This window comes from Trachypithecus francoisi, unplaced genomic scaffold (genome assembly GCF_009764315.1).
Source record: "Trachypithecus francoisi isolate TF-2019V2 unplaced genomic scaffold, Tfra_2.0 Lachesis_group0, whole genome shotgun sequence".
Classification (NCBI taxonomy): domain Eukaryota; kingdom Metazoa; phylum Chordata; class Mammalia; order Primates; family Cercopithecidae; genus Trachypithecus; species Trachypithecus francoisi.
Window position 1 is genome coordinate 16117220 of NW_022681453.1, and position 10712 is coordinate 16127931.

The window sequence follows — 10712 nt, forward strand, 5'->3', positions numbered from 1 at the left end:
GTGGGTTCTCTGGAATGTGCCTGACTTCCAATACTCCAACACCAGGACTGAATACCAGCCCAAAGCTCCTGTTTATTCAGGGCACACAAGGCCACCCATGGCCATTTAGTCCAGGAGGTGATGGGTCACTGTTCCCCTCTGAAAAGAGATCATACACATGCCCCCACTGCACCTCCCACCCGTGGGAGACCCCCTCTTCCCTATCACTGCCTCTCCATGCACACTCCTGGTGTCCTGAGCTCTGCCTATGCCTGTGGAAGATTTCCCCGGGCTGTGTGGAGGTGCACCCAGCCCCAGTGGCACACCAGTCCTGCCCAAAGCACTCTCTGTACCAGGGATCCAGATTGGCCACCAATTCCTATACTTATGTCCCCAGCAACATTTATCAACCATTCCCCCAATCTCTCTTCCCTACTTTCCTCTGATCACTCCTCCAGTACTAGAACCAGGAAGTTCTCCCGACATGGTAGAGAAAGTGATCCAGGAGATGGGAAGTAACCATGGTCACCAATGAGTAGGCAGCTGGCTAGGTTCCACTCGCTGGAACTCCCAGGCCATCTGACATCGGACAGTCAGGTAAGTGGAGGGCAGGCCAGGAAATCCAAAATGAAAATGTAGGCCTCAGGAGTACATCCATAACAGTTCAGAAAAGAGGACAGAGAGATGAGAGAGGAACTAAAGGGGGTGACTACCCCAACTCCACGCCCAACCTTCAAGTCTTGGATCTTGATTCTCAATGAAAAAAACTCAGTCTGATTGTTTTAAATAATAAAACTCAGGATATTTTAATTGGACATTAGCACAAAGTTTTGATAATTAATGCAAATGAACCTTGTCTGCAAAGTGAAGTGTGCCTGCTGGTGAGTCACACAGATGCTGCTCCTTCAGATTGAGGTTATACACGTCCCCAAAGGCTCACTTCATTGCTACAATTCTCTAACTAAATCCACATTTACAGCTATTGCCTCAGACCCTCTGGAGGAGGGGCCAGGGGTTAGCTGGCTCTGAATAGCATGTAGAGCACAGGTAGTGTGGCCACAAATGTCACACAGGTGACCAGGGTGCTGTAGATGGTGTTCCTGTTGACTTGGGCTTCTAGTCTCTGCTCCGTGTCCGACAGTGCCAAGATCATACTCCCCTGCTCTAGCAAGGAGCTGGGCATAGCCCCGTCTGCTTGTTCCGCCAGGCCTGGGTGTGCTGCAGCCTTTACAAGCTGAACCACCCCAGCCATTTGGCTACAAGTCTTTTCTAGGCCATCAAGCTGCTCTCGTAAGCCTTCTAGACATGAATGGACTTGCCTGGAATGACTGAGTTGCTCTTTCAAAGCAGCTGAAAGGACGTCTACATCTCTGTCTCTGGTAGGGGGAGTACCTGCCTGTGGCCCAGAGCCCTGCCCTGGCCCAGCAGCATGTACCAGGCCTCTCAAGTCCACCATGAGATTGTGGAGGTCCCTCTGCTGGAGGGAGTAGCTAGACGCCTGTTCTCGAATGGCCTCCTGGAGACTCACAGGCCCCTTCTGTGCCTCCAGGAGTAAGGCCTTCAGCTCCTGTAGCCGGACGCGGTTCACATAGGTGGAGCCAGCCACACCAATCAGGGCCCCCAGGACTGAGCCAATGAGGGACCAGTTCTTGGTCCTCTCGGCCCTTGTGCGCTCCTTCTCATGACTTTCCCGCACAGCCGCAGAGAAGAGGGAGAATTTCTCGCGCTCAGAGTCTTCTGCACGCAGATAGGCTGTGCGAAGTCTCTTCTCCTCCTGCAGAAGCAAAGCCATGTTACTGGGTTACATGGGGACAAGGTGGCCCTGCAGCTATAGCCACCAGCAGATGGCTCACTACCTTGTGCCTGGCAGAGCACATGTTCCATAGACCCCTGCTGAATGAATGAAGGTAGCACAAACCCGGCTGGGTCAGAGGGGCAAAGGAATTGGGAGTGAGCAAAGTGAGTTGCATGACCGTCCCACCTGAGCAGTCCTGGGTTTGACCAGAGGTGTACTTATGTCTACACGAAGGGAGGTGTCCAGCACTTCCTGGGCCAGCCCCTCCATGGTTCTCCTTCCTCAGCATTCTGGGTCCCAGGCTATACTGCTCTGAACAGTTGGCCCCTGTACTCCAGAAGAAAGTAGATGGATAGGCTCTGGAAGCTTGGGGTTCTGTCCCTCCATAGGAGCTTCTGGTTCACTACTGTACCAGGCCTCTGGTTAAAGACCAGTCAGGGTTCCCACCTGGCCCCTCCATGATCTGCCAGGCTAGGGTCACTGTCCAGGTGTGAAAGCATTGCCTCCTGAGGTGCCTACCTGCAGCATCCTGTGCTCGAGAGTAGCCAGTTCCAAGTACTGACTGTCCTCCCTGGAGACACGGTCCAAGCGGTCCCTCACCTCCTTCAGCTTGGCCTGGTGAACTTCCAAGTCCTCTCGAGCCTCTCGGACAAGCCCTCGAGCCACCATGAACACTTTCTCAGCCTGCAAAGAGAAAACCGGAGGCCATCTGCACCTTCTCTCCACACCCACACAGGCTCAGCTGCATTCCCAGCGAGGCTGTGGCTAAGAAGAGGTCACTGGGGTGTGAGCTGCAAAGGGTGGAAACAGAATTCCTTAGACACTAATCCTGGCTCACCCAGTGGTGTTCAAAGTGCAGCCTTGGGCGACACCCATCAGAATCACGAGATTTAGCCATTCAAGCAGAAATAACATGCCCCTGAAAAAACTTGAAAACAGCTAACAATGCACACAATTTGTGTCCATCAAACCTGTGTTGGTAGGCTTGTGTTGGTAGGCTGTTTCCCGTGTGTTGCCTTATTTATGCCTCATAACAATACCATGAAAGGCACTGCTGCAGCCTCCAGTTTATAGACCTGGAAACACCAGCTCAGCCAAGCTCAACATCTCCAAGGGAAGAAATGGCACTGTTTGTCTCAAATCCCCCGCTGAACCCCCCGGTTCTTCCCACCTTGTTACACTACTCCATGCCTAAGCAGGAGGGAACAGAGATGACAGAATGCTTTTCTCTCACCACAAAGGACTTGACAACCACAACCCGCTCTTTCCACCTCACAGTGTGACATTTCCCAGTGCCCTCTACCTTCGCAAAAGATGTTGTAATTACACACAGTAACAGTACTGCAGCAAGCCCCAGGTAACTTTCACCATCAATCCCCAAACAGTCCACAAAGGAAGTATTTGCTGGCCTCACAGAGTGGATGTTAGTGGCCAGGGACTTATTAGTACACAGTAACTGTTTTTTTTTTGTTTTTTTTGTTTTTTTTTTTTTTTGAGACGGAGTCTCGCTCTGTCGCCCGGCCTGGAGTGCAGTGGCCGGATCTCAGCTCACTGCAAACTCCGCCTCCCGGGTTTACGCCATTCTCCTGCCTCAGCCTCCCAAGTAGCTGGGACTACAGGCGTCAGCCACCTCGCCCGGCTAGCTTTTTGTATTTTTTTTAGTAGAGACGGGGTTTCACCGTGTTAGCCAGGATGGTCTCGAACTCCTGACCTCGTGATTCGCCCGTCTCGGCCTCCCAAAGTGCTGGGATTACAGGCTTGAGCCACCGCGCCCGGCCACAGTAACTGTTTTTAGAGAAAGTAGGTGGCACAGTTACATGGAGACCTTCACCCCAGAAGCATCAAGCCCAGGTTTCCACATGAGAAATGAGGCCAAACACAAGTCTGGATGTGGCTACCTAGCACCACGTGACTGGTGTGGCACATTTCCCACGTCAGAGGGCAGGGCCAGCCACCCCAGCTCCCCTCCTCACCTCTGTCACCTTTCCCTGGGCCTCTTGAACCTCACTGAGTCCAACAAACTCTTCATATCTGTCCCACCAAGTCTTGGCTGTGGAGGTCGCTCGTTGCTGAATGCTGTGCCCCAGGGCTCTTCCCAGTGCTGGGAGGCGGTGATGCAGCCCAAGGGCCACTTCCTCAGGTCTTTTCTCTCCGGGTTGGCTTGGGCCTGGGCTGCAGAGAGTCCTGGTCATAAAGAGGTCCCTTCCAAGGAGGCCCCTCCGGACCAGTATGCGGGGCACACCCACGATGTGCTGCATGGCAAACCCAGGGCTGCGCCCCGCCATCAGGAGATCTGTGAGGGGGACGCCAGACAGGTCAACTCACAGCTGAGAAAGGCTGGACATAAGTCCGTTCTGAGGCCTAGGGACAGTTCTGAACAGACTAATCCTCACTAAAATCATCTAAACTGAGCACCACCCTGTTGGGCCCAGAGACTGCAGCCCCTGTGGCAAGAGGATGGTCAGGCTCTCCCTGGGTGCTCTTGGGCAATGGAACGCAGTTGGGGAAGAGCCTCTAGGATACCATTCCTTCCAGTGCCTGCCACCATGCCACACAAAGCGGACCTTTCCCTGCTACCCACTTCCCTACATCCCCCAAGTCTCTCTGCTATGACTTGAATGAGAATCCTGATGTCCAGGTTTCTGATATCAAAGACAGTTTTGAAACCAGAGTTGTATACATGCGACAAAGCCCCACAAAGATGCATAAATACTCCCTGCAATGTTGTAGAACTCAGGGAAATTCAGGAAGACTAAGATCCAGGATCATTTCTGTCAAATAGCCTCAAAACCAACTTCCCAGACTCTCTAAGGACTGCCTCAGCACAAGGGAAGCAGAGTTTCAATTCTGTGCAAGGGCCTAAGGACACAGGCCATTTGTGACCCAAGACAGAAAACTCTCAGCTCTCCTCTAAGACAATTCCAAGGGCAAAACAAAACAAAACTGTTTTTGCCACAGAGGACTTTTCTTAGGTTCACGCCATCCGTCTTCGCCCCCAGACTTTCCAGGCCACCAACTCTCAGTCTCACACTTCTTGACTTCCATAAGCTTTCTCTTTCCTCTCCAACCTGCCATTGCTCAACGGGTTAGGTTTCTCTCATCTTTCCCTCTTCCATCTTGCTTTGGTATTTGGGCCTGCTTCTCATTACCTGAACAGCAAGGAGTCTCCCGTTATCCACAATCAGGCCTCACCTGAGCCCAAGAGTGCCAGTGATTCTGAGGACCGCAAAGAGGTGGCCAGGTGACCCATTTTCTCAGAAAAAGCTGAGTCAACAGCACCCTCCTCTGGCCAAACCACACCTCGAAGTCCCTAAGCACTGATCCTGGCTGTGAGAGCGACACCTGGTGGCCAACAGACCAAGCCAGAGAGAGAAAAGCAGAGGGAGCTGCAGACAGGAAGAAATTGAAGGAGCTCCAGATACAGAATAGAAAGGGGATTCCTGATGGAAGGTAATGTGAGACAGGGGCCCCCCACAGCACTCTACCCTCCTCTCCATCATGCTGTGCTAAGAGCTGTCTTTGGAGAAGCTCAGGGGCTTTGAAAACACAGCTGGTAGGGTAGAAACATGTCTTCTGGGCAAAGTGGGCCTGAGCTGAGAGCCGCAGAAGGGAACATCACTGTGACAGTGGTCCCAAGCTCGTGCCACATCCAAACCCCTGGGCCCCCTTCATAAGGCTGGGTTCCATGGCCATAAGGGTGCATACCATCCAAGCCCCAGAGCCCAGTCAGACTCCCAGGCCTCAAGGCCAGCACCCACGACACACAGGCTGGGACTCTATAACACCCCTGCAGGTGTATTCTTCATCAAACAAAGCATGCAGTGTCCACCAGGGCTGGCACCACTTTTCAACACCCTCTCTTCCCAACATCACTGCCCCTCTTGGCTTCCTCCAACCTTCTCAGCCTCCTTTCCCAGCACCGCCTCTATTAGCTGCCCACTTTTAGACCCCAGGAAGGTCACCCATTCCTGGCAGAGATGACAACTACTCTACTGTCTCTTGTGCAATCTTCGCTTTCTTCCCTCCCCTCCCCCACCCCCACGTTCTGCACATGGCAGCCCAAGGCTCTGTAACACAAAAATCAGATTACATTCCTCTGATCAAAATCCCCCAAAAGCTCCCATTTCACCTGGTGGTGGCCAAGAAGCCCTGAGACCTCTCAGCCCTCATCCTCTTCCTTCTACTGCCATACTCTGCTCCAGCCACTGTGCTGCTCTGTGCCCTGCCACCTCCTCCAGCTAGATGACTCTTTCTACACAAGTCTACTCAGCTCACCCTGACATCTTCATCTTTGCCCAAATATCACCTCTCAGTAAGGCTTCCTTGACCACTCCCTCCCCAGCTACCTTCTCTGCTTTATTTTTCTCCTGATGGACACATTTCCTTATGTGTTGCCTATTCTCTCACTAGAACCTAAGCTGGGTGACAACAGAAACTTCATAAGGGAATGTGGCAATAATTCCCAAGTTGTTTCTCCACTCCAGTCCTTCCCCTCAGCCTCTCCACCACCCCACCAGCCCCCAACCCCAGGCCCCATTTCTCAGCCCCCAGGATGTCACCACTTAGATGTTTCACAGGCCCCCCAACCAGCAAGGGGAAGAATGTTCCTGGCAAAGAGAAAAGGTGGAAAGTGTTTGAGGTTGCTCAAAACCTGAAAGGCAGTCAGTGCAACTGGAAAGCAAAAGCAGAGATGAATGGATGGAGAAGCTGGACAGGTGAAGGAGGGCCCTGAGAGTCAAGTTCGGAATCCTGCCCCTTCAGATCCATTCTCCCACTCTATGTAGATGGCTGTCTCCTACCAACTGCTCCTTCCTCAAGCCTCTATCATGTTCCTCATCTTCACTTCCAGCCTGATAGTCTGCTTGCTTCACTTTCCACCAAGAAAATAATAAAAAGTTGGAAGAGAACTTCTACAAACTCCCAATCACCAGTAACTGCCCCATTTCCACCTCCTCTCTTGATCCTCAGGATAAAAAAACCCATGCTTCTAGGGAAGACCAACCTGTGCCCCAGGGCCCAAATCCTCTCTCTTCCTGAGACACTGCTCAGTAATTGATCTGACACCCCCACCAGCAACTGCCCCATTTCTCTGGTTCCCTTTATAACCAAACTCCTTGACAGACTGCCTGAATTCACTGTTTCTCTTCTCTGATTCCATCCACCTCCCTCTGATCTGGCCTTCACCCCCTCCTCCTTGACATGCCATTTCACTTGGTTTCCAGTCCCCACACATCTGCCTAACTTCTGGAATATGCAGCACCCCAGCGCTCAGCACTCAGACTCCTCTCTTATCCAGTTCTGTGGTTTTAAAAATCATCTATGAAAATGGCCTATGCCGGGCGCGGTGGCTCAAGCCTGTAATCCCAGCACTTTGGGAGGCCGAGACGGGCGGATCACGAGGTCAGGAGATCGAGACCATCCTGGCTAATACGGTGAAACCCTGTCTCTACTTAAAAATACAAAAAACTAGCCGGGCGACAAGGCGGGCGCCTGTAGTCCCAGCTACTCGGGAGGCTGAGGCAGGAGAATGGCGTGAACCCGGGAGGCGGAGCTTGCAGTGAGCTGAGATCCGGCCACTGCACTCCAGCCTGGGTGGCAGAGCAAGACTCCGTCTCAAAAAAAAAAAAAAAAAAGAAAATGGTCTAAAAAATTTATTTTGGTGAAGGCCATACAACTCTGTGAATATAATAAAACCACTGAATTGCACACATTGCATGAATTGTATGGTATGCAAGTCATACATCAATAAAGTTGTTTACTCTTGACTCCTCCAGCCCATACCTCTCTCCACAGGGTTCTTGGCTCATTTATCAAACTTCCCAACCTGTATCTCTGCCAGAAAATTTTTTTTTTTTTTTTGAGACGGAGTCTCGCTCTGTCGCCCAGGCTGGAGTGCAGTGGCACAATCTCGGCTCACTGCAACCTCCGCCTCCTGGGTTCAAGCAATTCTCCTGCCTCAGCCTCCTGAGTAGCTGGGATTACAGGCACCCGCCACCATGCCCAGCTAATTTTTGTATTTTTAGTAGAGACGGGGTTTCACCATGTTGGTCAGGCTGGTCTCGAATCCCTGACCTCGTGATCCACCCACCTCAGCCTCCCAAAGTGCTGGGATTACAGGCATGAGCCACCATGCCCGGCCCGTCTGCCTGAAAATCTAATGGAGATCTCATCTTCCCCTCCCAAACCTGTTTTTCCCATATCCTTCTCCAACATGGATGACAGCAATACCAAGTTCAAGTATTCAGACCAACAACCTCGCATCACCCCCGATTCCTCATTTCTCTCCCACCTCACATCCATCTATCAGCAAATGCCACTGGCTTTCCAAATCCAGGATCCCTCCTCTTCTCACCTCTGCCACTGGTACCAAATGGGCCCAATGACCCACATCACATCTCTAGCCTGGATTATCCCAAGAGCCTCCTGACAGACATCACCCTGCTTCTATTCCAGTCACTGCAATTTATTGTCAGCAGAGTCAATGTTCCTTTCCAAACACAGGTGGGACCATGTCTCTCTGCTCAACCCCTACAATGGTTCCCCACTTCTCTCAAGGTAAAAGCCTGTCTTTTCCATGGCCTACAGGGAACCTACCGACTGGCTCTCATTCCTCTGACCTCATCTCCCACTAGTCTCCCTTTCCTCACTCCACTCCAAGCACATGGATCTTCTTGAAGTTGCTGGAGTGCACCAGGTTGTCCCCAGCTCAGGGCCTTCATGACAGCTGCTATCAGTGCTGCTTGCTCCCTCACCTTCTTCAAGTCCTGCTCAACTAGTAGCCCCTTGGAAGGTCTACACACACCCTATCAGATATGGCGATCCTACTCCCACCCTAGCACTCCTGACCCACTTTCTACGCTTTATTTTTTTCCATGCACCTATCACATGACCTGCAATATGTATCTCATTTATTTGCTTTGGTTATAGTCTGTCTCACTCACTAGAATTTCAGCTTGGTACCTACATATAGTACATACCCAGCAAAAAATGTATATTCATCTGCCTAATCTTTGGACACTGTAGCATCCCAGCACTCAGCACTGTTATTTTAAAAATTAAGAGCTTTGGCTGGGCGCCAAAGCTTTGGCTCACGCCTGTAATCCCAACACTTTGTGAGGCCGAGGCGGGAGGATCATGAGGTCAGGAGTTCGAGACCAGCCTGGCCAACATGGCGAAACCCCATCTCTACTACAAATACAAAAATTTTCCAGGCATGGTGGCGGGCACCTGTAATCCCAGCTACTGGGGAGGCGAAACCCAGTCTCTACTAAAAACACAAAAATTTTCCAGGCATGGTGGCAGGCACCTGTAATCCCAGCTACTGGGGAGGCTGAGACAGGAGAATCGCTTGAACCCAGGAAGCAGAGGTTGAAGGGAGCCAAGATCGTGCCATTGCACTCCAGCCTGGGCGACAAGAGCAAGGCTCCATCTCGGGGGAAAAAAAAGGCTTTATTGATATATAACTTGCATACCATATAATTCACACAATAACTTGCATACTATATAATTCACTCAATGTGTACAATTCAGTGGTTTTAGCATATTCACAGAGTTGTATGGCCATCACCAAAATAAATTTTTTAGACCATTTTCATAGACGAATAAACAGAATTCGCAAACTGTTGCACCCCTGACTATATTATAAAACAAACTCCTTACGGGGGTTTTCAAAGCTATAGGACCATCTGATATAACTCCCGCCCACTTCTGCCATCTCCCAGCCTAATCTACCTCCACCCAAGCTGTGCTTTCCTCGGTTCCAGGAACGCGCCGAGCTTCAAGGCCTTTGCACAAGCACATGCCCTGCTGTGTACCTGAAGTGCTCTTCCCGCGCACGGCCACAGGCCTGGGGGGGGCCTTCCGATTAAGTACCCCTCCTACGGTTCCGGATTCTACCCTGGCAGGACGACCCTAGCTCCTCGTACCTGGCGCGGCCCGACCTAGCGTCTGCCACTCAGTTGACCTCTGACCTGTTAGTCCCCGCCCCTGGAGTGCCGCATCCGGTAGCGAGAGTTCAACTTCCTGACTAGGAGCCAATCAGGGGGGCCGCCTCGTTGTCTACGACAGAGGGTGGGGGAAGATGCGCCGTTTCCGGTGGCAGGGTCTGGGGAAGGGGCGGCAGGCGCCATGTCCGGCCGCGAAGGTAAGTGTTGCGGGACGGTGAGGACTGTGAGGACTGCGAGGACTGCGGGGACGGTGGGGCAGGGACCGGGCGGCAGGGGCAGGCCGAACGTGCTCGTGTCGCCCACAGGTGGCAAGAAGAAGCCACTGAAACAGCCTAAGAAGCAGGCCAAGGAGATGGACGAGGTGAGGGCGGGCGCGGAGGCACGGGCGGGTGCGGAGGGCCTGGGAGACAGGCCTGAGTTGAACCCGCTCTGCCTCTCCCCAGGAAGATAAGGCTTTCAAGCAGAAACAAAAAGAGGAGCAGAAGAAACTCGAGGAGCTAAAAGCGAAGGCCGCAGGGAAGGGGCCCTTGGGTAAGTGGGGGCTGAATGTAGCTCAAGCTGGCCAAACGCTATGAGCGTCCGTTGGGATGAGGGCGCGGACATGCCTTTTTCCTGCCTCCTGAACTGCGAGGTCTCGTTTTCCGACGTCCGCTGTAGCGGATGGTCTTTAGCCATTCTCGGATTTGCAGCAGCAGTAAGGGCCGGGAGCTGGAAACGAAGTCTCCTGCCTCCCAGGCAGTCTGGGCTTCCATTCCTTAGGGAAGAGCTGCAGAAACGGAAACATTGAAATGTATTTACCTCAGACGCAGATTCATACAGTTAAATTTCTCAGTGTCTTCCGCAATCTCTCGCCCCAGATTCGTATTTCACTGCCTTCTTAGTGTTTGAACGTTACTTGACTTCGAAGTTTTTCTGTGTGTTTTTGGTTTTGTTTTTTTGAGACAGAGGCTCACTCTGTCTCCCAGGTTGGAATGCAGCGGCGCCATCCCGGC

At 52.1% G+C, this 10712-nt stretch overlaps 1 protein-coding gene across 6 annotated transcripts; it reads right to left on the reverse strand.

The window, feature by feature from the left end:
- Positions 1 to 756: 756 nt before the first annotated feature.
- CCDC51 (coiled-coil domain containing 51) lies at positions 757 to 10074 on the reverse strand. 6 transcript variants are annotated; one of them, XM_033206248.1, is made up of 4 exons: positions 9700 to 10074; positions 3748 to 4067; positions 2294 to 2458; positions 757 to 1753 (listed from the first exon to the last, which is right to left on the reverse strand). In XM_033206248.1, the coding sequence occupies exons 2-4, from the start codon at positions 4057 to 4059 to the stop codon at positions 995 to 997; spliced, it is 1236 nt and encodes a 411-aa protein (XP_033062139.1). In that variant the 5' UTR covers positions 4060 to 4067; positions 9700 to 10074; the 3' UTR covers positions 757 to 994. The 6 variants fall into 6 exon arrangements, with proteins under 6 accessions (XP_033062139.1, XP_033062158.1, XP_033062150.1 ...); XM_033206267.1 differs by having other exon boundaries at positions 3748 to 3941; positions 9589 to 9767; XM_033206259.1 differs by having other exon boundaries at positions 3748 to 3946; positions 9589 to 9767.
- Positions 10075 to 10712: the final 638 nt, after the last annotated feature.

Bases quoted from the DNA above. Each gene is read 5' to 3' on its own strand.
- CCDC51 (XM_033206248.1), bottom strand. From the start codon at position 4,059: ATGGCGGGGCGCAGCCCTGGGTTTGCCATGCAGCACATCGTGGGTGTG. The intron at 2,459-3,747 runs GTGAGGAGGGGA...TTCTCTTTGCAG, and splicing joins CCCAGGGAAAGGTGACAGAG to GCTGAGAAAGTGTTCATGGT. The intron at 1,754-2,293 runs GTAGGCACCTCA...TTGCTTCTGCAG, and splicing joins TCGAGCACAGGATGCTGCAG to GAGGAGAAGAGACTTCGCAC.